This window comes from Nomia melanderi, chromosome 14 (genome assembly GCF_051020985.1).
Source record: "Nomia melanderi isolate GNS246 chromosome 14, iyNomMela1, whole genome shotgun sequence".
Taxonomy (NCBI): domain Eukaryota; kingdom Metazoa; phylum Arthropoda; class Insecta; order Hymenoptera; family Halictidae; genus Nomia; species Nomia melanderi.
Genome location: NC_135012.1, coordinates 3302249 through 3329589, shown reverse-complemented (window position 1 = coordinate 3329589; position 27341 = coordinate 3302249). Strand labels below are relative to the sequence as shown.

The 27341-nt window shown below is 39.0% G+C and overlaps 1 protein-coding gene and 1 long non-coding RNA gene across 3 annotated transcripts in view; one reads left to right on the top strand and one right to left on the bottom strand.

Moving 5' to 3' along the window:
- The first annotated feature begins 623 nt into the window (after positions 1–623).
- Positions 624–13684, top strand: LOC116427065 (uncharacterized). Of its 2 annotated transcripts, XM_076373915.1 has the most exons (6): positions 624–697; positions 780–912; positions 985–1132; positions 3344–3514; positions 7942–8224; positions 10947–13684. In XM_076373915.1, the coding sequence occupies exons 3-5, from the start codon at positions 1117–1119 to the stop codon at positions 8205–8207; spliced, it is 453 nt and encodes a 150-aa protein (XP_076230030.1). In that variant the 5' UTR covers positions 624–697; positions 780–912; positions 985–1116; the 3' UTR covers positions 8208–8224; positions 10947–13684. The 2 variants fall into 2 exon arrangements, with proteins under 2 accessions (XP_076230030.1, XP_031832826.1); XM_031976966.2 differs by having other exon boundaries at positions 630–912.
- LOC143175297 (uncharacterized) overlaps positions 8055–27341 on the bottom strand; it is a 29126-nt gene continuing 9839 nt past the window's right edge. The window contains exons 2-4 of the long non-coding RNA XR_013000090.1: positions 26662–26767; positions 22361–22485; positions 8055–8203 (exon numbers count right to left, since the gene is read on the bottom strand). This is a non-coding gene — a long non-coding RNA (uncharacterized LOC143175297). The remainder of the gene's footprint in view (positions 8204–22360; positions 22486–26661; positions 26768–27341) is intronic.

The window sequence follows — 27341 nt, the reverse complement described above, 5'->3', positions numbered from 1 at the left end:
TTCCTAATGAAAAGCTTCCGAATGCAAAGGGTTAAAACTCATAGAGTATCTCTCATTAACCCCTTAACGCACAGTTTTCTTGAAAAAAACCGGCCAAAAAAAATCAATTTCGATATACTGCGCTTTTGTTCCATGGAAAAAGGCTATATTTTATTCTAGAATAAATAAGTGTTATAGCTTACAATCCCATGTAAATGATAAATATCAATAAAACGATTTTTTTTCTTTGCTTTCACATTGTTATTTTCATAGTTTGGCCTGTTTAGCGCGCTCGAATTAACTCGAGCGTACAAGTTAAGGGGTTAAACCTCTCCTACCATTGAAAATCCTGCACATCGAACATCACACTACCGTCACCTCCGACGTCTAAAAAATCAGCGACAGATCGACCAGTTGGAAACCGGCAGAAAGATGCGTTTCAGATGTACTTCGTCTCGATGCTGCCCGATTCGTTCCGGGGGCGGTAAAAAAGGGCCGCGAAGAAAATCATCGGGAATCAACGGGGAGAGGGCACGGCGAGAGCTGTCGCGCGATTGGTCGCCGTTAGGGGTGTCCGAACACTTCGTGGGTGGTTGGGCGAGACTATATAAAGCGTTTCACGGATCCACGGTACATCGCAGTCGCTCTTACGTGTTGTTTGATCGCTGGTGCGTTTCCGGGACGTTTCTTCCGCCTCCGTTGCAACTCGCGGCCAACGGTATCGTCCCGTTTAATCAGCTCGCCGGCTTCCGGTGCAACCGTATCACCCGGCTCACAGTGAAATCGTGCTCCGATTCCAGCTTCCACGTGCGAACGCTCCGAATCCTCTTTCGCCTCGTCGGGAAGAGCTACGAGAGGGTGGAAAATGGTCCCGTTCGTCGGACGAAGCAACTCGTGACCGCGAGGGTTGAGAAACGACGAGCGCGGCAACAGGTAACAGCTGGAGGGATTCCTCGATGCCTCGCGAGTGATTTATTCGATGATCGAACCTCGATTTCGTTACAGTCAGGCCGATCTGAGCGGATTTACGGAGGACGTTTCAGTATCTTATCGGAGGATCGTTCGAAGGAGAGGGAATTAACGAGGATCGTGGAAAGGATTTAAGAGGGAGTATCGTTGTGCGGGTTTGAAGTCTTGATGATCGGTTTGAGTGGTAAATATTTTTGAATATTCGTTGTAGGGTGGTTGAGATTGAAGAAGTGGGTGTTGGATTGAAGTCTTGGATGGTAAATTGAACGTTGAAATTCGTACTTTGGAGAACTTGAACCCTTTGCACTCGAGAGGTGACTCCCAGTCATCATTTGATTTGACGTAGTAAAATTAGAAAATTTTATATTTAATATTGAACTACGTATAATGCATTGGTGCGTGAAATATTGGATTAATAAAGATTTGTTTCTTAATTTACCTGTGATTTTTCTTTGAATTCGTTTAAGAAAATCATCGTCTTTGTCTAGTTAGAGAATGTTGAGTATTTCTAACGAAATACTTCCGAGTGCAAAGGGTTAACACGTTGAACGCCGAGCGATTTCATAGAGCAAAATACAGAAAATGGAAAAAATACAATATTAAATCATTTAACTGAATTGGATTATCATTGCACGTCAAACTGAATGGCACCGCAATGGGTTATATTATAATATAGAAATGTTTGCGAGCAATCATCGTTTAATTGAGTGAATTATAGTAGTTCGGTTTGCTTGGGGTCACCGGTGACCCCCATGGCATTCAACGTGTTAATTAAGAATTAGTTTCTTTAGTCATACTTCAGAATTTCTTGATTAAATTAAATGAAGGGACGTATAATGTTTGAACTATAATTGAATTCCAATGTTCGATTTGAATTCCCACTCAGTCGTCGGTGCGCGAGAGTTAACGCTAACGGTACTGATGATCGGTTTGAAAATTCCATTTCGAGTTCCACTTCCTTTTACTCGTTCGATTTTGTATTAGTTAATATTCTACAATTAACCGTTTGATTTCTAAGTGATCGCGCTTCTCTGTTACGCTATTTAAAAGTACCACTCTATCGTAGAATCAAATTAACTTTCTTCATTTGTCTTCCTTTTAATTATTTATTTTGGTTATCACCTGCTTAGAAATAGAAAAACGATTTATATTTACTCGGCACCAACCAGAACAGAATACAACAAAAATTTACATCGAGAAACAATTTTTTTCATTCTCTTGCAATGAAATTAAACCATTTATAACGTTTCGTAAATTTATTTTGATAGTACTAAAAGGGTTAACCCTTTGCGAACGAAGATCCTCTGAAATATACAAAACCCTCAACAGATGAAGCTGAATTATATAACAATTACTTGGACAATAGAAAAATAGGAAACTACGTGCTAATCTCTTGCGATTCCATTAATTAAAACATTTGTTTACTTAGACTTCCAAATATGGACATTTCATTTCGTCGAAATGATATTCGTCCGCAAAGGGTTAACTCGTGACCGGTCAGCAATGCGTTAACCTTTTGCACTCGGAAATTTTTCAGTAGAAATATTTGAACATTGTTTGATGAAATAAATACGACATTGATTGAAATTTAACAATAATTCACAGATAAATTAAGCAACAAAGCTGTTTTATTTAAATATTTCACACAGCAATACAAAGTTTCATTTAAAATACTAAATATTCAACTTCATAGGGTTGCTGTATCAAATCAAGTGATGACTGAGAGTCACCTTCCGAGTGCAAAGGATTAACCAGTTAACTGTGGCGATCTCTTTACAAAGCGCCCACCAGTGTGTCTGTTGAAATATTGGGTAAAAAAGACGACTTTATTTTAGAAAATGAACAATTTTATTAGTAATATTTACACAGTCGCTGAACATGAACATATATTTATACATAATGAACGGAAAACTTAAAAAAAAAATCAAATATTTATAAGTTCTGATACATCAAGATGTACGTATGTATGATCAAAATCGGGATAATCAAAGATCCAGTGTTACTGCACTGATTACGAGTTAGCTCTCAGGAAGTTATGAATCCAACTCAAATTATTTATAATTTTCATTTGTTTGTTTCATTTCGTCCTGACCTCTAAACATTTTAAACATATTAAAATTCACGAATATAATTTAGTTTTCGCCAGAATTACAATTTAAATATCAAATTGTAACAAAATTTTACGCATGACGGATATAATCGTCACGACACAAAATTCTGCCACATCTCCATGACGGACATAGTCGTCGGACACACTTAACTGGTTAACTTTGCAACCAATCGTTCGACTGGTTGCAGTGGGAGCGTATACCAAGGGCCGGTACAGTTAGCGTTAATGGCGAATGATATCAGGCAAATTAGCAGGTAGTTGTCAGCGGAAAATGTTTGGGCGCAGGCAGGAGGATGCTCCCGCGAAGTAGGAAGGTTCAGTCGGTGCCGTGCTTCGGAAGCGTTGAATTTGTAACGTGTTTGTGGATCGCGTGCGCCATTTGTTCGACCCTGCTCGCCACGGCGGAGGGTTTCCACATCTTCACACGGTATGGGAAACAGCATGAACCACGTGCGGGTAAGTCACGAGACCCGTCTGCTCTACGTCCTCTCTCGTAATTTTGAATAATTAATAATCTCGAAATGTTGTACACCACTCCGCCCGTTCCAATTAGATACAACCACGCTTACAACCTTCTAACGCGCGATTCAACTATCTTTACAATGTAATTAACGCGACACTTCACCGGTGTTAACACGTTGAACCGCGCACGATTTCACAGAGGAGAATACGGGGAATGGAAAAAATATAATATTAACCCTTTACACTCGGAAGTTTTTCACTAGAAATATTTTTATATTTTTTGACGAGATAGAAACGATATTTTGTGAAACTCGAAGAGAAATCACACGTGCATTGAGGAACGAAGCTATTTTATTTAAGTGTTTTTCAAATGGATGCGTTATACGAGGTATAATATTAAATATCAAATTTTATGGTTTTGCTGTATGAAATCAAGTGGTGAATGAGTCACCTCTCGAGTGCAAAGGGTTTCATCATCTAGCATCATGAACATCAAACAAACCGAAATTTCTAACTTACGAAAAAGAATAGGGAAGTCGATTTTGTGATTTTACTTTGGATTTGTGTTATACATATCTAAAATGTTGCATTAACACATTGTTGACCGGTCACCAGTAAATTCGTGACACGCTTTTTTCCGCATCAGCGTCGTTTTCTCAGTCCGCTGTTGGAGATCATTTGCAACTGTTAGTCAGCATATCTCAAACTGTGTCTCTCGCTTATAAGATCCATCAAGTTGTGTCCTTTGTTGTGAAAAAATTTCAACGATGACGGAACGTACCAATGAATCTTTCAATAAAAAAAAAGAAAAAAAACTAGATATATTTGAAAAAGCTGTTGTGTATCATTACACGTAGGTGATTGTTACTTAGTTTATCATGCGAGAAAGAAATATTAAAAGTTGAATAATAAATCAAATTTATTAAAATTTAGTTATATTGTTTTACTTTCACGTCCAATTACGAAATAATAGCCGGTGACGTGAGATAACTTCTCAGTAAAACTGCCGGTCAACAATGTGTTAACACATTGCGTACCGGCTAACTTTCAGAAAACTGAATTGTGATGGCAATTTTCACTGAGGTCAACTTGTATCACTATACATAGAAAAACTCAGATATCATATTGTTATGTAATATATTTTAAATAGATAATCAATTCGAATGAGATTTTATATTTTTTTCAGTGCTGTAGTAATTAGCGAAGTTGCATAGCTAAGTGACTTTATGAAAACGAGATTTTTCGTTACCGGTACAGAATGTGTTAATTAACCCATTAAGTCCCATGAAATTTTTTTTTTCAATTTTTAGATGAAATTTTGTATTTCTTCAAAAAAATCTGATATATTCAATACACTATATGTAGCAACAATACAACATACTATAACAATTTAGAGTGAGTGATCTATTAATAGATCACTGGAACTTAATGGATTAAAGATACAATACAATTTATTTTCTAAGTTTACTAGGAGATTTCTCTTTTCTAACTATTCTTTCATCACGTTTTAGAAATCGCTGCTTCAGCTTGTATTTTATTCAATATCCTTTGAACTTCTTTTGTCACGGATTTTGCGGGGGTTTATAAAACGGACACACACGTCTCGCGTTTGATCATTTCGAACTTTAGAAGGATCATCCCTTACGCGACAGTCGTAACTTATACAGAAACTCTCATTCTGCCAATTGACGTTCCACGTTGAATAACATGGGGACGTTTTTCGTGCAAGAGACCCAGAAGCTGCGAGTTCTCTCTTCATTCTTCTTTAAACATATTACATAACAATATGATATCTAAGTTTTTTCATGTATAGTGATGTAAATTGACCTCAGTGAAAATGGCTATCACAATTCAGTTTTCTGAAAATTAGCCGGTACGCAATGTGTTAACCCTTTGAACTCCAGGCTTCAATATTGCACCAGTTATAATATTAAATATTTTAATGAATCTTAAAGAAACTACCCTAAAATTATTAGATTTTCCACGCATCCGAATTTTGTACTAAGAAGGAAAATAAAAGATCGAAGAAATGTTATAGCATTTCTCATTTTCGCTAGGAATACTATAAAAATTAGTTGCAGTTGTTGATGGATTACAAATCAATCTGGAGTGCAAAGGGTTAATAGATGAAATTAATGTCTCTGCTCGTTTCTAGCGCGAAACAACGTGAATACTCGCACGAAGATTCGCAGTGCAACTATTATCGACGCGAAAGGTGTTCAGTAATTTCCCCCGACTTTTACGGGGCCTTTTCCGATCCGTTCTCTAATCAGACACGCTGCGGCCGTCCGGCTGGCCAGGATTCCCCGGTGTCCTCCAATTAGTCCGTTTCCGGTTCCCGGTTGCGCGATCTTTCTGCCGTGAACCGGATCCCAATGAAGGATCGCAACCGTCCCCGTCTCGTTCGGCAGTCTATAATTGACCGACGTCCGCGATAGTTCCTAATTAAATAAGCTTCCTTCCCGTCGAGCACCGTTTTTCCTGTCCCCGTTGCGCGTCCGCGGCACGTTAATTCGCGTCGTCTCGACGGTGACGCCCTTTCAGCTCAGATTTATCGACGTAATCAGTCCGGAGTTCTCGAGAAACCATAACAAAGGACCGGTTTCAACGGTCTGTAATTACCTGGGAGTATTCTGGGGCAAGTTAGTCTTGACAGTTGGTTCTTTGGGTTTTAGTGTATAACACCTGCTGCGTCGAAACTTTGAACACTGCCGTTCGAAATGATCGTCTTTTGACTTTGTGACGAAGGAAAGTAAGGAAATAGTATTGAATAGTTGAAAGAATAAAAGAATAAAAGTTAAAAGAATAATTGAAAGAATAAAAGAATAAAAGTTAAAAGAATAATTGAAAGAATAAAAGAATAAAAGTTAAAAGAATAATTGAAAGAATAAATGAATAAAAGTTAAAAGAATAAAAGTTAAAAGAATAATTGGAATAATAAAAGAATAAAAGTTAAAAGAATAATTGAAAGAATAAAAGAATAAAAGTTAAAAGAATAATTGAAAGTAAGAATATAATATTATAGGATTTATTTATTAAAAATCCCACGGGTTGCCGTGGTAGGGAATAAAAAAAGAAAAGATACACTCACTTGGTAACAATAACAAAATCTGAGGAACACTTTATTTACACTAACACTTTATTAACACTAGAACTACGGTACTAGTCAAAATGACTGGTTTCGATTTTTTTGTTTAGCAATTATTGATATCTTCGAAGCATTGAATATTCGAAATGATTTTAAAAATAGTTTCATTTCAGTACTATAACGAATGCCTGAAGAAACTGGAAATAATCTATTGTTACAATTTTTATAGGAATTGCATATTAATCGTATTAAATGCTCGGTAGTTCTAGTGTTAACTCTGACACTTATTAACTATAACACTTGCCAACTCAAAACTCTAACAGGTTTTCGCAAGACCCGTAGCACTTAACCTTTTGCACTCGAAAGATTTCCCCCGGAAATATTCAAAATTTTCCGATGAGACATAGACGACAGTTTAAAACCAATTCAACTCACAGATAAATTAACAAAGCTATTTCATTTAAATATTTCACTTAGCAATAGAAAGTTTCGCTTAAAACACTAAATATTCAGCTTCATAATTTTGCAGTGTCAAATCGAATAGTGACTCAGAGTCACCTCTTGAGTGCAAAGGGTTGATTCTTCAATTGTCTTTTATCCTTTTGTTCCTGCTTCCACTAAGAAAGATGCAGAAGTCTTCTGCAAAATTATGAATATTTAGTATTTTAAATGAAACTTTCTATTGCAACGCGAAATATTGAGATCAAAATAGCTTTGTTGCTTAACACATTGAACGCCGGCTAAATTTCAGCTACTAAAAACGCGAGCGTCGACGATTATATTGATACATTTTTAAACATCGATTAAATCAAAATTTCTAATTTACGGAAGAGAATAAGGAATTCGATTTTGTAAATTTTACTTTGGATTTGTGTTATACATGTCTAAAATGTTACATGAACGTAGGGTTAGCAATTAAGCGATAGACAAAAAATCCCGCATTATCGCGGGGCCGGCGCTCAATGTGTTAATTTATCTGTGAATGATCGTTGAACTAGTTTCGAACGATGCCGACTATATCTCACTGGAACATGTTGAATATTTCCAGGCAAAAACTTTGGAGTGAAAAGGGTTAAATACGTACCTTGTTCATGTTCCGGATTAATTGTTCAGCTGACCAATTAAAATAACGGTGACCACTGATCCGGAACGTGAACAGGGTACGTACTTAAAGAGACTCTCTTGGCACACATTATCAGTGTGCCTTTAGCCCCCTGATAAAGCCAGCTGCAATGCTGGCGAAACGTTGGGAACAGATTCAAGCCGGAAAGCCAGAAATGAATACTTTGGTAAAATGTTTCTCATTAGAACACGTCGACGTTTCGATCCGCAGGCTCCCTCATCTGGTCAAGGTACGGTCGCAGCGACGGGCCGCACAAGCTTCACGTGTCGTTACAAAAATACGCGGAAATGGAGCCCAGGGAGTATCGATTCTACCTGGGCAGTCGTTACGGCAAACGATCGTCCCCGGATTACCGAACCGTTTCGTCTGTGGATCGGTTCAGCGCAGCCTTGAGCTTCATGGATCACGTCGACGGCGTCGATCTCGATGCCGAGAACGACGCGAGTAATGGCAGCGATCCTCAGCCTCTGTCCTAAAATCACCAATTTAACTGGTAAGTGAGAAATCGAAGATAACCTTTCGATGACATCATCGATTATTAACAGGTCCAGTACCACGTGTACCACGTATGGTTTAGATGAATTTCTGTAACTCGTAATTATTTTCTTAACCCTTTGCAGACGAATATCGACATTTCGGCGAGATCAGATTTTCACATTTGGAACAGTACGTAGAAAATTAATGATGTAATTACTCAAACAGCAATAGACCAGCATTTTTTTGTAATTCTTTGTCTCGACCTGTTCAAGTCGAGGATTGATACAGTTCATGAGCAAAATATAACCGAAGTTTCCGTGGCACGGAACGTGTTAACCCTTTGAACTCTGTAGGCTCCAATATTCCACCAGTTATAATATTAAATATTTTAATGAATCTTAAAGAAACTACCCTAAAATTATTCGATTTTTCATGCATCCAAATTTTGTACTAACAAGGAAAGTAAAAGATCGAGAGAATGTTATAGCATTTCTAATTTTCGCTGTGAATACTATAAAAATTAGTTGCAGTTGCTGATAGATTATAAAACAACCTGGAGTGCTAAGGGTTAACACTAGAACTACCGTACCAGTCAAAATAACTGGTTTCAATTTTGTTTAGCAATTATTGATATCTTCTAAGCGTTGAATATTCGAAATGATTTTAAAAATAGTTTCATTTCAGTACTATAACGAATGTCTGAAGAAACTGAAAATAATCTACTGTTACAATTTTCATGGGAATTACATGTTAAGTAGTTCTAATATTAAATCATCTTGTGTGATAAATTAATTATACAGTCTGAAAAGCCTATTGGAGACGAAGAACTAAATGGAAACAGTTGCTTTCGATAGATACTTAATAAGTAGAAGATAAACCGCATAAGATTGGATTACAGAATTTGTAATAGAGGTTTTTCTAATTGAATTATCGATTAAGGAGACTCGACGTCGATTCAAATTTATCGATAAACAATTTGCTAGCAGCGAAAGCTGACCAACAGGGTTTCCGAACGACCTCCGGTTCCGCTTAATTCATTAATGAGATCGACTAATTTCTTGTTCTGGCGTTGAAGTCACTTCTAACCTAGAAAACATAATTCTCTACGTGGCCGCTGCTGCGTTTGAGTTTTACTATAAAAACAACGCACGCGTGTCGTTGCATTAAAAATCTTCGAAGTGAAAGTTAACGAAGTTTCTCTACTATTTTGAATTAAATACTTGTTTTTTAACGATCAAGAGAAACATTCCTTTGATCCTGGTTTCACTGGAAGACTTCGCGAGTTGCGTGTTCACTTAGGTAATGTTATCATTATACTTCTATTTAACGCTTTGCATTCGGGAGGTGACTCTCTCACCACTTGGTTTAATACAGTAAAATTATGAAGTTTGATGTTTAATACTAAACTTTGTATAACGCGTCACTATGTGAAATATCAAAGTAAAATAATTTTGTCCTTTAATTTATCGATTAAATTATTTACATTAGTCGCAAAAAGCATCGTCTATATTTTATCAAAAAGTGTTGAATATTTCTAATGAAAAACTTTCGAGTGCAAAGGGTTAAATATATTTGAACCCTTAGCACTCTAGATGGTTTTGTAATTTATCAGCAACTGCAACTAATTTTCATAGTATCCCTAGCGAAAATGAGAAATGCTATAACATTTCTTAGATGTTTTATTTTCTTTTTTAGTACAAAATATGGATGTGTAGAAAATCTAATAATTGTAGGGTAGTTTCTTTAAGATTCATTAAAATATCTAATATTATTCCTGGTGCAGTATTGGAGCCTACAGAGTTCAAAGGGTTAAATGATCACGATATTCAGTAGCTCTCAACTATGTAACCGTTCATTCACACTTTTGCTTATTTCTTTGTAACAATCGAGATCATTGATAACAGATCTGCAAGTAAATAGCTAGAATGTAAAGGAACATACATTTCTTTAACCACTTCTCCTATAACATCGAGTCAGAGATGAAAATTGTCGAGCTAATTCGATAAATTTCAATATTATCCGTTTATTTTCCATACAAATGAAATATTACTTGCACACTGTCAATCTTTAACCTTTACTGTAAACGTAAACATTCATTTTCTACTGAATTATTAACGATAAACTGGTTTATCGAACAGAAGTGTGAAAGAAATTATAGGATAATGGGTTAGAAACACAAAGTAAACAGCTTGTGGTTCCTGTTAATCGTTAACACATTGCGTACCGGCTAATTTTCAGAAAACTGAATTGTGATGGCAATTTTCACTGACGTCAACTTATATCACTATACATAGAAAAACTCAGATATCATATTGTTAGGTAATATATTTTAACCGTTTGGATGCTAAACAGCTTTTGTGGATATTTACCAAACGTGCGGAAGTGATTGGGTGTGTATACAAAAAAATCAATAAGAGTACTTATCTAATGAGATCACAAATATTGTGTTATTACAAAAAAATATCAAAAAATAACATTCATTCAAATAAATTTACTTTGATTTATTTCTTGAAGAATATAGTAAGAAAATTATAATTGATACTCATAAACAGCTCTCAAACGGTTAAATAGATAATCGATTCGAATGAAATTTTTTTTCCAATGCAGTGGTAATTAGCGAAGTTGCATAGCTAAGTGTCTTTGCATAAACACGAGATTTCTCGTTACCGGTACGCAATATGTTAACACCGATTTCCTCTAGGAAAATCGGTTGCAAGACTTTCTTCTCGATTTTTCAGTGTGCGGGGACTCGCTAACTATTCCCCCGCAGACGAAGCGAACTTGGAAGAGAAGAAGATCGGTCCCGTCGATCGTTTAACCGATTCGTCGACTGCTGATCGCGTCTAATAGAGCCCAAATCGTAACACTGTTAACAGACAAAGAAAAGAAGAATTCATTGATCGCGCGGAGGAGGAAGGAATAAACTTCAGCGATCATTCCACCGTGTTTCGGCTGTGATTTCATTCGGATTCGAGCTTCCGCGTTTTCTAGATTTTCGTAAAGTTCCACTTTGTTTGCTTGCGAAAACGATCCGCGTTTCCCTTGATTTACTCAGGCTGCGTAATTTAACGGAGACTGTTTTCTTTATTAGTTTTGTTACGCTTCGACTGTTAGGCTTAACACTAAACCTACCGAGCAGTTAATTGACTTTCTGAAACCCTTTTATAAACTTCATGATTGCATCTATTGAGACCTAAATTGATTTACAATTCAGTTTGCGTATTGCTAAATCAATTTCTTTAATCACTTCTCAGAGAATAATCTGTTATGTTCTTAATCCCTTGCACTCGAGAGGTGACTCTCACCACTTGATGTGATGCAGTCAAGATATCAAATTTGATATTTAATATTGAACTGTGTATAATGCATCGGAATATGAAAATTGTTTCTCAATTTATTTGTGACTTCTCTTTGAGTTAGCTTCGAAAAGTATCGTCTTTGTCTAATTAGAGAATGTTAAGTATTTCGTTAGAAATACTTCTGAGTGCCTCTATTGAGACTTAAATTACAATTCAGTTTGCGTATTGCTAAATCAATTTCTTTAATAACTTCTCAGAGAAATATCTGTTATCTTCTGAAAGAAAACATCAGCAATGGGTGATTTTTACCCTCGTAGATTTAGTGTCAACCCTTTGCAGGTTTTTCCTCGATAACTCTGTATTATTAGAAACGTTTCATTCTAAATGCACTTTGCAAAATAGTTAGCTGGCAGAAACCAGTGTAAACAATTCTGTTCATTAATAATATTGAAAACAGCGTAATAATATACTGTCTTTAAAAAATATCTTGACCAAAAGGCACAGCTGCGAATAAAACCGATGTCGAGTCACACTCGACGAGAGCTAAAGTTTCAATCTAAATGCACTTTGCAAAATATTTAGTTCGCAGGAACCAGTGTAAACAATTCTTTTCATTAATACTATTGAAAACAGCATAATAATATATTGTATTTGAAAAATATCTTGACCAACACGCACAGCTGCGAATAAAACCGATGTCGAGTCACACTTGACAAGAGCAGAAGTTGCAAACTGCCCGAAGGATCATTCGAGATAATCGGCGCCGTTCCCGAGTTTCGTTTCCACGTTTTCGTACGCAATTTTAAACAAATAGACTGCTGTTTACGCCACGCGAGAAAACGACCGGCGTTTTCTGAACGAAGGGATCGGTGTCTTGGAAATCCCTCTGTGAAAACGCGCCGTAAAGACCGTTGTGAAATGGAACGTGAATTATTTAGCCGCGTTAACTCCCAGCAGAAATTTGAGTAAAAGAACAATTCCCTCTTCTCTTTCTTTCGCGAATCGTTTAAAAACAATTCTAAAGCGCTCATTCGATCGTAACGCTCGTCCAATGAAATTAACAGTGCAATCTATTATTATGCAGATTGTAAATAATTTACGAACTCTTTGACGGCAATTTCGTCGGCAAGAAAGTTTCTTGGGTAAGTACAATACCTCACCGGAGTAATCTCGTGTTTTTGCAAACATCGTGTCCATTATTCTTTCAAAAGTTTAGTCTGCATGTCAGTAGTAGAGGTCAGTATTAGGTCGGCCCACCGGGAAATTCTTTTTCACCTTAATTTCACGTTCCTCGTGACTTTTCGCTCTCCCCTTATAAGTTCGTCATTAGTTCTTCAATATTTATCCTGCGACACTTTTACTACTCTCGGTTCCTTAAATAAATTTTTTAAACGTTTCTTTGGTTCTACTCTAATCTTAACTTATTTATCTTTTTACTCTTTGATTATAATTGTTTCTCAATCGTCTTACTGAAATTTTAATCTCAGTTTCACCTTTCCTTCGAATGTTTCCTCTTTGTTTAATTCCTTAAATCAATTTTTTAAACGTTTCCTCGGTTCTATTCTAATCTTAACTTATTCCGTTTTTTTAATTAATTTAATTTTTTAATATTTTAATCTGAATTTCACCTTTCCTTTCCTTTCCTTTCCTCTCTGGTTCTTTATTTATGAGTACCCATCAATTACACCATGTTCCGCGTCTACGTTTTAACTGTAACTCTCTTATTCTCGAGGATGGCGTTATTGTTTCCCCCAGAATTGTCCTTTTAATCTCTGTCCTTCCGACCGCTCGGATTTCCATCGTTTTTCCGTCTCATTTCGCTCGTTGCGAGCCGAGTCCTCGACCCGATATCCCATTATTGAGGAGCGCAACAGGTTCGCGTCGATTATTTCATTAGCCTCGTAGTAGTTTTTAGTTTGGTAACGACTGCCGGACCTTTTTATTTTTATCTCCGTTCGCCCCGGGGACCGCCGATAACAGTAACGCTTAATTTCTCGTCGTACCGGTAATTAAACGGCGCGGAAAACGCGTGCCACGATCGCGGAATTTCGGGCTCGTTCGTCCTCCTCCACGTCGCGACTATTCCTACTATTGTTCCTCGAGTAAAACAGCGTATCAGCTATCCTCGTGTTAAGTAATGTATTCACGTGAATGTGTGCTAAATAAATGATGACTTTATTCCGTAAAACGAATGCCTGTTTTATTATCCTCTGCCGATCAATCCTGATTCCTCTACTGATTATATATTTACAGGTTCTTCAATCTTCGTGGATAAATACCTTGTTGTTTATATAATGCAATTATTTGCTCGCAACTTTCGATTCTAGATATGAAAGTCTAATGGGGTCTGGTATACCAGCGTTCTTTATTAAAGGGTTCAAATCACGGATTGAGATTGAACACTCGATGGAATGGAGGGGCTGTTCATTTGTCGAGATGATTAAGTCCTTAAACTCAAAAATATAAAAATATAAACGTTAAAAGATTTAAAAATATAAAAATCTGAAGATCTGAAAATATGAAAATCTGAAAATTTGGAAATCTAGAAATCTGGAAATCTAAGAATCTATAAATCTACAAATCTACAAATCTACAAATCTACAAATCTACAAATCTACAAATCTACAAATCTACAAATCTACAAATCTACAAATCTACAAATCTACAAATCTACAAATCTACAAATCTACAAATCTACAAATCTAAAACTCTAAAAATTAGAACATCTGAAAATGTGAAAATGTGAAAATCTGAAAATATAAAAATGTGATAAAATCGTTTACACAAGGCACCAATCGAGTGTTCCAGCATCGAGGTTTAAAAACAATGTAAAACATAGAGTTGGTTCCAACGCAAGAACGCTTCAAATGGCAACTTCATTAGAATCCAATTAAAATTTCTACCGATTTTAAACCGCTTCGCATTGCGTTTCGTTGTCCAAGGTAAACGATACTTCACGGTAAACCGATACACACGGTAGTATCGACGAACCGAATGATCATTCGATCCACCCACAACCGACAAGGAAGATTTCAAGGGAAAAGCGACACGTTTCCGTCGAGCGGAACGACTTGTCCCGCATCGCGATATCGATTACGAAGTGCGCGGCGCCGAGCGTCGAATGCCGATAGGCCAATTAGAAACATGGACGCGTTCCATTCACTTTCGCCGGCTGCTATGAGCTTTTCCGTCGAAAGCAACAAAAGTAAGAACACCGATTCAACGGGACTAACCTAGTCTTCTTGCTACGTTTCTGCTTTTTTCTTCTTCTCCTTCTTCTTGGTCTTCGGTGATCGAACTGGTGTCGCAGGATTAAAGAGAACAGGTCATTCAATGATCCCAGATAGAACAATGACTGCATATTGATTAGAAAGTTAGAGAACCAAGTGCATCGATATAATAACGTGCAAAAAAATAAAAATATAGGAGACTGTCATAGCATCACGTAGAACAAAAGCAATTTCGTTTGTGAGAAATGACACTTAAAATATCTTTTGATGTTTGTTACGACTAGAATGTTTACTGAATTTTATTAATCTTATCGTTTACGAGGACTATAGATATTTAAGAATCAATATGTATTCAATTGATATCGATTACAATTATCCAAGAGGGAGGAGACAATGGACATCGATTAGAAAGTTAGAGAACCGAGTGCATCGACATATAAACGTGCGCGTGAATTTTCTTCGTTGATCGATGCACCTCTTTAACTCTTTGACGCATGTCGGCATTTCGGTGGGATGAAATGTTCAGATTTGGAAGACTAAGTCATGGACAAATGATCTAATTAGTCGAACAGCAAGAGATCATCACGTACTTCAATTTTTTTCTATTAATTAAGCAATTGATATATAATTTAATTTCATGTGTTGAAGGTTTTGTATGTTTCGAAGAATCTTCGTCCGCAAAGGGTTAACCCTTTAGGTCTCAGATAAAAACTTCGAAGAAAAATACATTGATTTATGCAATATAAGTTAAATTATCATTTTTAAATATTTTTATAAAACATGCTCTAACTGTGAAGAAGGTAGGTAAAGATTTATTACATCGATTTTATACTTTCGCACTTTGGATTTCAATTCTTTTCGGATGTAGGTTCGTTTGTTAATGAAGTTACGTTACGTGGAAAGTAGTTTTGTCAATACTGTTGCGCGTCGTTACGTAAAATCGAAGATTATTTGAATATTAATTTTGACTCGAAGAAACTATAATGATATCGAACTGTTTAACCAAACGATTTAGACAACTTTCGCCCGGAGAGTTCATGTTTAATCGTGTGCTTCGCGCGGATGTTCGGCAGCCTTTGACTCTCCAGCGACTTATATCATAATTCGTGGAAATTTCACTCTAACGTATGCGTTACGTAAGTCGTCTGAATCTTCCGGTCGCCTTGGCATTCGTCTACGAACATCGAATGTCTGGAACTTTCCCTTCGACTAATTATTTCGAGTTCTTGCCTGGTAAATAATATCTCCAACGTGGAGTAATAATTTTCTGATTAAATTAAACCACAATTAACCATATTCAAGATCTTTTTCTATGGACTACATTGCGGTGTCTCTAATTTCTAATGCAACGATTATTTACTTACGAATTATATGAAATTTCTACTGGAAACACGTTAATTAACCTATTCAAAATCACTGGATATCCGAGTTGAATTAACCCTCTGCAGGCCCGTGTAACTTTAAAGTCACATATCAGTATATTGGCGTCTTGTTGATTTATTTCATTTCGCACTCAAAGTGGTGAATAAAATTAAGTAATCAATTAACTTAAACTTTTATATGCCCAGGCGTGAAAGTTTAACGTCATTGTAACTTAAAAGTTACAAAATATATTCGTTTGATGAAATTATTGAGACTATTGAATACATTGTTAATTCGTATGCACATGTGAATATTTATTAATTTTGCGCTACATAGACTTTGTTATAATCATGAACAAAAACTCGGTCCGTAGAGGGTTAAGATCAAATTCTCCATATTGTCTCCAGTTTCTACAGTAACAATTCCATTAATTCATTCTATCATTAACGTTTGGAATTTCGTGTAAATCTTGGAAGGGTTGAAAGATGCCCAAGATAAACGAAGATTATTCCAGTTCGGCGTATCGAGTGGCAAGGTCTTCGAAAGATCGTTTAATCCTATTTGGGACCTACTTTTGAATCGGCCCAGAGGTGAAAGTAAGAGAGGAGTGACGGCGGTCGCGTGCTTGAGAAAGTAAAGTCTCGTTCACACGTAAGAGGCGGCGCGCGTTTTTACAGGCACTCACACATTACGCCGGAATAGGCTCGCGATTACCACATTTTAATTTTCTTCGGATTTCTGGGTCAAGGAAGGAGCTCATTATTCTTCTTCTTCTCCTTCCTTCTCCCCTCCCCCGCCCGTTCGTTATTTTTTTTTCTTTCTTTCAGCCTCGAAAGCGGACTAAAAACATAATGAGCGACCGACGGATTCACGCGTCGCGATAGTTTTAACGCGACCCTTGCTAAATCGGCTAATTGTCGCAGAATCGTGGAAATAAGTCGCGCGCACCAGTAATTTCCTAAAACATTCATTAAAACCGAATTCTACCTACTCCTTCGTGAAGTAGGAAATGTACATTCTCCTGGTACTTTGATAACATTATCGTTGCGTAACGAGAAGAAGAAAATAAATGTTACCAGGAATTTCGAAGTGTATTCTTCAATTATAGCCTACTGCTTATCATTTAACAGTGAAACTACCAGATAGGTCAAAACGACACAGTCCCGATTTCTTCCTTTTGCAATTAAGAAAAAGAAAGATGTTTCTTGTGAAATGATTGAAGAAATCGATGTAGCAAAGTGCAAACTGAATTGACAATCAATTCTCAACTCGCGAAGTTTCTATAGAATTTCAAAGAGTCAATTTACCGCTTAAATGAAAATGAACATTTTTTGAACAATAAACGCCTTTATATTAAATTATTTGATTGAATTGCAGTATTATTACTGCACGTTCATCTAGCTGCCACCGTATTAGGTAGCATTATTTATAACATAGACATATTTTCAAATAATCGGTTCATTGAGCGAACTATAGTAATTTGGTCGGGCATTCAACATGTTAGTAAGGAACGTGAAAAATTGGGAATCGTTAGAGAATCTACAACGAAGAGTTTCATTGTCAATAACTAACGTTGACATTGTCGAATTTTCCATCGTCGATGTTTTTATATAGGAGAAAAGCGTGTCCAACTTCGTCACGGAGTATCGCAACCGGCGCCGGTCGGCACGCGCGACGCCGCAATTAAATTCCGCGCGCGTTGATGCAAATCGAGAAATAATAATATCGCGGCAACAACATATTCGTCCGCGACGACGTAACCGCGATTTGTTTTCACTTTTACAGTGATGTCACCCCAAACGTGACGATCGTAATTCGCTGATACACTTTCCCTCTCAAATTCCTCATCTTGTACTATATAATTTCACTCGTGCTCTAACGTGCCGCGCGAATCGGTCGCGCAAACCGCAGGAAAAAAGGGGAAAGAAAACGCCGTTTATAGAGGCCATCAAGTTTTCACGATTACAATCGGTAGATGAAAGCGAGCGTCGCGATCGAATAACTTACGCATCCGAGTGTTTTACGATAATCCCCGTGCAAATTAAACCGGCGAACCTCCGGCGTTACGTCCGATTCATCTAGTCCTCGCTGATTCGTTTACGGCGCCTTCGAAGATAAATCTTTCCCATCGCGATGGACGCGATATAAATCTAGCTTAATCTGCCTTTGAACGTTCCGTTATGTTCGTACGATTTTACGAGCGGCGAACCATTATCCGCCGCACAGTAGAGTATTCGAGTGCATTCTAAAAAGTTTACTTGAAACGAAGAAATGTTTGCTGTTTGAGATAGCTGAATATGCGAGGAACGATGTCTTGAAAATTTTTAGATCCTTGGAGCACTCGAAAAGTGATCCATCCCGAAAGTTACGAGTTTCACTGTTAACTCGCGACAGTCCGTATGTTTCGAAAAGTACGGATTCTCCTTCGATATCGACAGTTTAACATAAAATACTTGTAACTCGTACATCAAATACGCCACTGCACGACAGCGCAAAATGGCCGCCGATAAAATCGAAAGGTTAACCGTGCGCGACCGACGCGTCCGCGATTCGAAAGTCGCGGCCGAAATGAATGATAAATCGAGGATCGCGGACTTTAACGGTGGCATCGGTTAACGAACCGCAATTACGGCGAGATTGTGTTTTCCGTTGCTCGTCGCCCCCATTGATTAGAGTCGTGTGAATGTTTCGTTACCATTTGCCGCCCATGAATATGTAGATCCGCCATTTTGTCGGGTTCGTAAGTATACGCGCGCGGCCATGGTTATTACGCCGATTGTCCCGTTCGCTCGCGTTCGGTTTTGGCATCGTTTCCTCTAAATATCCTCCGATTCAATCCTGAATGCTCAAATATTCGTGACGACGCGAAAAAAGGTAGGAAAAGAAGCGAGGAACAGCTTTCCATCGGGAGGAAAACATTGAAATCGTGCCCCTAATTAAGAGAATAGTCAATAGAATGTGGAAGAGTGTAATTACATGGTAATTACGTAGATAGTCGGAGTAATTAGACGTCAGTCATAACAGGTAATTACACAGAACCCGAAGATTGATCCAGTATGGTAGGATCTTGATTGCGAACAGTTGATGTACAATGCGTTTGATGAATTTTGATAGTACTGGGATTTCTATTGTTGTTGATTCGGATTCGGATCGGGCGTAAATAGACGCATAAATCAGTGCAGCGAATGACAGGCAATATTCTTGAATGGGAAAACGAGTTTATGAATGAAACATGGAACAAGTATAACATATGCGAATGAAATGTATCATAGAAGAGAGCTCGGAGAAGTTTCTAATTGATTCCTCGTTACACCCTGAAACCAACAAACAATCCAATTGAATTTTTCAAACTCTTTAATGAGGTTGGAACTTGCAATGGAACTTGAAATTATTCATTGCAAATTATTCATATCACAAGTTACTATCATCCTAGAACTTCTTTAACAATTTCTCATAGAAGTATCCAATCTTCAACAATTACAACAGCGAGAAACCCGAAATCATTCATCGTTTACACATTAGGTAGCTTTAGCATTGATAGATCACAAGTTACTATCATCCAAGAACTTCTATAATAATTCCTCATAGAAGTATCCAATCTTCAGCAATTACAATATAAAGAAACCCGAAATCATTCATCGTTTACACATTAGGTAGCTTTCGCATTGATAGATCACAAGTTACTATCATCCAAGAACTTCTATAATAATTCCTCATAGAAGTATCCAATCTTCAGCAATTACAATATAAAGAAACCCGAAATCATTCATCGTTTACACATTAGGTAGCTTTCGCATTGATAGATCACAAGTTACTATCATCTAAGAACTTCTTCAACAATTCCTCATAGAAGTATCCAATCTTCAGCAATTACAACAGCGAGAAACCCGAAATCATTCAAGCTACGTTTCGAAAGACCTTCGCACAGATTTCCCATGCATTTTCCCGAGCGCCGGCTCGAGATACGCATCAACGGGTCGCGAATTTTCCGCACATATCCAGCGGCGAACACGTTTGATACTCGGCCGCGAAGGAAACATTGGACTTTCCAGTCCACGGAGAAAGTTATGCTCTAACGGCTCTAGGCGGGTTGCCGCAGACTCGTCTGGACAAATAAAAGGTGCACCGATGATCCAGCCAGCCGATCTTGCCGCCGCAGAATCAAGTCGGCGACCCAGTTTTTTTGCTCGTCGCGTGCCGCGTTCCAGCGTGCAGTTTCGTTAGATGCATACGTACGCGATATTTCAGCTGAACACTCTCGATCTTAAATTACCGCATTATGCGTGTCGCTCGTTCGCGATTTCGTTCGCTCGCGTGGAAAACGACCGCGAATCCCCACCGCGCGAACGCGATAGAAAACCGCGAGCGAGCGAGCGCCGCATGAAAATTGATTTGAACGCGCGCCGCCGAAGTCGTGGAAACGATTGTCGAGATAACGGATAGTTTCTCCAGGTGATTTACGATTCCATGGTCACGTCCGATGATACAATAAAGACTTTCATTGTTTCGACGATCGAGGATGCCACTGCAATTCAGTTTTTCACGATAGAACGCGTTCACGCGTTGAATGTCACATGGTTTGATAGAATAACATTTGCTAAGTGGAGATATAGATACTAAATCATTCGATTGAATTGCATTATTGGAGAGATCTCAAATGATCGAGACATTTAACGCACTTCAGGGTAGAAGTTTCTAAATTCTTGTGCAACATTCGCGAGTGGGAATCATTTAGGAGTATTTTATTGGTCGTAATTGGAATTTCTAGTCTGAGATATCAATTCCGATTAGCAAGAATGTAGTTTCTCACTGATCGGGGAGCATTGCTGACCGTGAAAATCCAGTTTTCATTCATCTTATGTCACGGTGATGCAACGTTGATCGAAACGAATCGCGGATCGACCGAGCCCGACGACGCGCCGCGAATCTCGCAAAATATCATGCCCGGTCGCGTAATTGCTTTCGCCGGCGAAACGTGCTCGACGATTTATGTAAATCCTGGTTCTAAAATGAAAACGAGAGTCTCATCGGCGCGGTACGTTCCGCGCATAATTAGTCGCATTCGAATCGGTCGTTTTTTAAGCGACGCAATCGATCGCGGCGCCTGGTCCCGACTTTCCTCGCAAATATTCGCCGTTACGAGTGGATCTCGATTGTTAAAATTGTCGGGGAATCGCGAGAAACTTATAAATCATTCTAAAAAAAATGTTTCTACGGTAAATGAGGCTCGGAGAGAATGAAATGCTCCTGGAAATGATTTTATCGAGAGGTGTGCGCATGGAGAATGATAGGAATATTAATCATGGAGAGTCATTAGTCTCGATTGCAAACATCCAGAAGATTTTTCTAATAATAGATTAAGATAATTATTCGAAAACTTTTCTAAATTACAAACGATGCAACATACAGCAGTGTTATTCTGTAAGATAAACGCGCAGTAATGATAACGCAGCTCGATTAAATCATTGACATTACATTTCTTTCATTCTTGTACTTTCTCCGTGAAATTGTCCACTATCCAACGTGTTAAATCGAGAAAAACAGTATTACTAAGACTCTTCAACGACAAAAGGAAGAAGAAAGCTAAATGAGACGCAAGCTACAGTTACGAAAAGAGTTTCACTGTTTTGTTCCGTCGAATAACCGCGCGTCAACGATTGACAGTTGAATAAGAGCAGTACCCATCGGAGATAAACGCGCAGTAATGATAAGACAGCTCAATTAAATCATGCAACATTACATTTCTTTCATTTCTCGTACTTTGCTCCGTGAAATTGCCCGCCATCCGAGGTGTTAAACCGAGAAAAACGCAGTTACTAAGACTCTTCAACGACAAAAGGAAGAGGAAAGCTAAATGAGACACAAGCTACAGTTACGAACAGCGTTTTACTGTTTTGTTCCGTCGAATAACCGCGCGTCAACGATGGACAGTTGAATAAGAGCAGTTCCATCGGAGATAAACGCTGTTAACATCCGCGGAAGAAACGTCCGAACGACGGCCGTGCTTTCTATTCGTTAAAATCAGCTGCACGGTTAATGGCATAATCCCAGACCGCCAGACAAAACGATGAAACGGGCATAACCGAGTTCTCCCCGTGGAAATCCCATTCGTTTCCTCATTTCTGTCATAGAGCGTGACCTTAACCCGAGAACATTTCTATCCTAACAAGATCTGCGTCCGCCGATTCCCAGGAACTTCAATGTTCCACGCGGATAAGCGAAACAATACGCGTCGAAAATAAATTTCACACTTTTAATTACCTAGACCCGACACGTCGCGTCGATCTGGTTCACGGGGAACTCGCCGGAACAATCGGACTTCCCAGCGGACTCGTCGGGCGCTGTTTTTTTCCCCCATCCGGACCGCCACGCGACGCCCAGATAACCTAGAAACAGCGAAAGAAACGTTCAACTGTTACCGCGCTCTCTAACAGCTCGATTGCAATTGCCGCGAAGTATCGTCGTTACGAGACGGAACTGCGAATTCCCGTTTTTTAAGGGACTTTCTTTGCCGCTATTCCTAAACCGACAACGTTCAGCGACCGGGCGGTTCGGTATCGAGGTTAAACGTTCGTGAAAAGGGGAATATTCGCGAAGAAGTCCGGTTAAAGGGAAAGAAATCGTCGATCGGTCCGTTAATCGAGGGAATAAATATTGGAAACAAGCTTATTGACTTTCTAAAAGTAACGTTCCTTTTATTGTTCGTCGGCTCGGGTCAATCGGGACTGCGCTCGACGGAGGAAGAGAAGATGGCGGCGTCGGCGGATAAGGCACGGGAAGAAATATTGTCGTAGGCGCAGCACGCGCCGCACAGAATTTTATCTAGAGACGCTTTCGCTCGAGCGGCTTCGAGCCGGAACGACACTACCTAAATATCCACGCGGGGAACTTCCTTCCTACGGAACGCTCTTACTTTCTTCATCGATACGCTACTTTGTAACACGCGTTGTCACGCAACGTGTCCGCCGTCGCGCGGACACAAGCGAACACCTACTGGACGAATAATTAGCACGTCGACGGCCGCGGGGTCAACGGTGACCCTCAAACAGCTCGAGTTTCTGTAGTTTATTTACCATCTAGATCGCTAATGTGTACTGTTCGAGTGGATTATTAAAATAATTGTTAAAAGCGTCAAAGTAACTATCAGAGGAACTATTAAAATCATTATGAAGGCGACTATCAAAATAATTGTCAAAGTAATTGCTGAATAACATTGTGCTCGTTCAATGTATCTTGCAATTAGTGAGTTGCGAATCATATAAATAATTAATTGAGTAACTTGATGTTATTTCAATCTTTGTTCAATCATTTTACGATTTAGGAGTCAATGTGTCACCGTTATAGAACCTCGAGCACCTTTTCCGGCGACGAATAGAATGGCAAAGATTTTACGAGGCGCCCGCTGTGCGTTCTATTGGGGCAATGTACGGTAACAATTAGAGACCGTGAATCGTGCGAATTCACACTTTTGTAAACTAATTCACAGGGAGTTCGGTTCGTTCATTAACACTGAAATAACGAGGGTTTTATTCTAGCTGCAACTTCTTACAGCGTACTCGATCGAATACGATCTTCTTGATCTTGGAAGCTTTCAACGAACATACCATTCGCAATAGATTTTTCAATTAATAGTAATTTCATCAAATTTCCATCATAAATGCTTGAATTACGAAGTAATGCGCTGTTATTTCACGCAGATTACCCGCGATTCTCTCCGAGATCCCGTAACGATGTAATCGTTAATTCTTCATTGAAATTAAAAGAGATTACGCGGCGAGTGAATCACGTCGCGAGTAACCAGAATTCGTCGTTAACGCGGAGAATCATCGGGAATCAGCGTGTGCGTCGATTAACGAGAAGAAAAGGGAACAAAAAAGGCGTCCGCTTCGCCGGGAAACAGTTCTTTGTCGCGACACGTGGAGAACTCGATCGGAGCTGATCAACGAAGGCATTAATCGCGGCGATTACCGGTCGGTCGTACGGGAATTCCGCGAATTCTGCCCGCTGTCGCAACGAATTCCCCGCGCATTCAGCCAGTTTTACGTACCGGTCCTTGAACGGGCGTATCACCGAAACGGATGTGAACGTTCCGAAGGCGTTACGTGTGAGAAAACATTTGCACAAGGATATTACGCGATCGCCAATGACTCGCACGCAGCACGGCGATCGTTAGAAAAATCGGTTCGATGAATGAACCGCTTTACGCGATTGTGAAATTCATCCTTGCTCCGCGGGCAAGTGCAATTTGCCACGTTCTCCTTTCCTCCTTCGTTTTCCCTTCTTTTCAAATCGAACACATCGGTAAAGAAGACACAGTTTCGGTTCAATTAAACGCATTGCGTACCGGCTGATTTTCAGAAAACTGAATTGTGATGGCAATTTTCACTGAGGTCAACTTATATCGCTATACCTTAAAAACCTCAGATATATTGTTATGTAATGTATTTTAAATAGATAATCGATTCGAATTAAATTTTGTTTCCAACGCTGTGGTAATTAGCGAAGTTGCATAGCTAAGTGTTTTTATATAAAAACGAGATTTCTCATTACCAATACGCAATGTGAAGAACCTTCAATTCAACACTCACCTAGAAATCGCAGTCGAAAGAATTTCTATAAAGATTCAAAAAAATTTGGTGTTCTACTACAAATGATCGTTCGGAAACTGGAATAAAGAGTTCGAAGTAGCTAAATCTTAGTTCATACATTTCTGTTAATAAATCTACGACAGTTGTCTTCGAATGTTTCAGTTCGCAATCGAATTAACCAGCAATTGATATCTCGCGAGAAGGGGTTCCGAAGATGGCGAGTAATTGAGACATTTTATAACATTCTCGCGTAGAGAAAATATAAATACAAAACAAAAGGTTGCAGCTATAGAGAAAGGATCAGAAGCTTTCACTGAACAGTCACTAAGAGAAAAATTCCTGAAGTTTACCTATATTTAGGACGTTTCCAGGAGGTGTACCCCCCTTAAACCGCAATACGACTAGGAAGTAGAAAATTGCCGGGTGAAATTGTTGCTCGGTATTCCGTGCCGTCTCAAAAGTAGATCTCCGCGAAGAAGCGCGGAGTAGGAAGGGAGGAGGCGGCGGTTACGAGCGGATTTTCGATCCGGAGAGAGATTTGGTGGTCTCCCGGCTGCCAAAAACGTTTCCCCGGTTGGGTCCCCGATTTGTCATGCACTTTCACCGGCGCTTAAATAATAATTCGTGGTGTAACCATATTTTGGAGCGCGGACGTGGCGTCCGAGCAGCGAGAGTGTTCCAAATAAAATAATTCCGCTGTATCGATATCCACGCGAAGAACAAACGGAATTATTCGATCTTCGGGAAGAGGATTAAACGAAAGAGAGAAAAACGCACGCGGAGAAGGTCGAGGAAAGAAGGAATCGATGATTTTTGCACGGTTTAATGGGTACAATTAATAGCCGGTCGGCGAGATAGAAATGCGAACACACGAGTACTTTCCAATTACCCGGAGCCAGGCTCGATTAGATATCGATTTCTTCTCGGTTTCTTTCGCGCCGGCTCATTTTCGCGTTGAACGTCGGATCGGATCCAGCATGGCCGCCGAAAAGCCATCCGGTTACGGGCTTTTTCTCTTCATGCTCCTGTTCGGCGACACAATGGCCGCCGTTTATCCTTTTCTTTTTCCGTTTCTAGATTTAATGGCCACGGTTAATTGTCTGAAATCGCTTCTTAACCGCTTCCAGGAGAAGCAAACCGTGTAAAATCACCGTCGAAACGGGAAGAAACCTCTGGCTCGCGGAAGAGACAAAGAGATTCTTTGTTCGCGTGATTCCTCGCTCGTTTGCACCAAGAACGCGAGCGCAGATGGAAATCTTTCGGTCTGCTAGTTACGATTTCGATGAATATTGAACGGCACTTCGCGGTGAACGGGATTAACGCTTCTCGGCGTTAATAGAGGCTGCTTAAACGAAGATGTTTCGTGGGAAAATCGAGTTTACACCGATTTTTCGTTCCGCTGGAAAACTTCAGCGAGATCGGCGTTTGATCCGTTAATTAGGAACGAAGATTTTCTGAAACATGTTTTAAGATCACTTAATATGATTTCGTTGGTTTCTTGGATTAAGAACGTTAACGATGATGTCTAAGAAGTTGATTAATGATCGACCATTGGTCGATCGAAGAAACGATGCGATTTTCGTTCTTTTTCGCTTCGAACGAAGACTGTCGCCGAGATATTAATGAAAACGCGATTGATAGGAATTATTAAACGTGTTCCAGGGAATCTTCGCGGGGGCGTGCGGCCGCAAGTTTCGTCAGCAGACACTTTTGTAAGAATTTTAAGCGACGGAGACGAAGGAAAAATACGTCGCGCCGGAAGATTGGGTCATGTAATGGGTTGCCTCGCGCGTCGTTTGCCTACGTCGTTGTCAATTTAACGAGAAACTTTCCACCCGCGCGACAAACAATAATTCAAAACTTTCTTTCAGTGTCTCCCTCCCTTCGGGGAAGGATGCGCCAACACTCCCGATGAACTTGGAGCAGTATTTCCCGTCTGTCGCTAATAAAAATATGACCCTTTGTGAAACGCACCTTTACGTAACGTTTCCTCAAGATCTTCAATAGTTTGTTCATCCTCCGAAGTCTTCCCACTGAGTCCAGCGAATGGTCTCAATAACAGCTCGAAGAACACGAGTTCCTGAAAATAAACAATAAAAAAGACATTCTTAACTCTTTACAAGCAAATATCATAAAACATCAGGCTTTTCCCAACATTAACCGTACCGGCAGCTTTCCGTAACCAGTCAAATAACTGGCAAGAAAAGGAAGCAAAAAAAAAAATTGAAAAACTGATTAACACTAGAACTACGTACCAGTCAAAATGACTGGTTTCGATTCTTTTGTTTAGCAATTATTGATATCTTCTATTGTTACAATTTTTATGGGAATTGCATATTAATCGTATTAAATGCTCCGTAGGTCTAGTGTTAATCGGACGATATAGGAATTGATATGAACGTACGACAGAAAACGCAGAATGTTGCATCCGATCGTTTAACCGATATTATAGTATAAAGATGTACAGCAAATAATTCTGTTCAAGATAACAGAAACAAAACGAAGAACAAAACTTAGCCAGCGATACGAAGAAGCTTCTGTATAAGTAGTCTAGTGCTTTATACAACGAGATTCCCAAAAAAAGCGTGAAAAAGCCGGGCTGATTTCATCGAGCAAAGGTTGAAATATAAAATGATTCACCGTGCGCCGATCGA

What these genes read in the sequence shown, in the direction of transcription:
- LOC116427065 (XM_076373915.1), top strand. An exon ending in ACAGCATGAACCACGTGCGG is followed by an intron (nt 3,515 to 7,941) that starts GTAAGTCACGAG and finishes TTCGATCCGCAG; the next exon opens with GCTCCCTCATCTGGTCAAGG.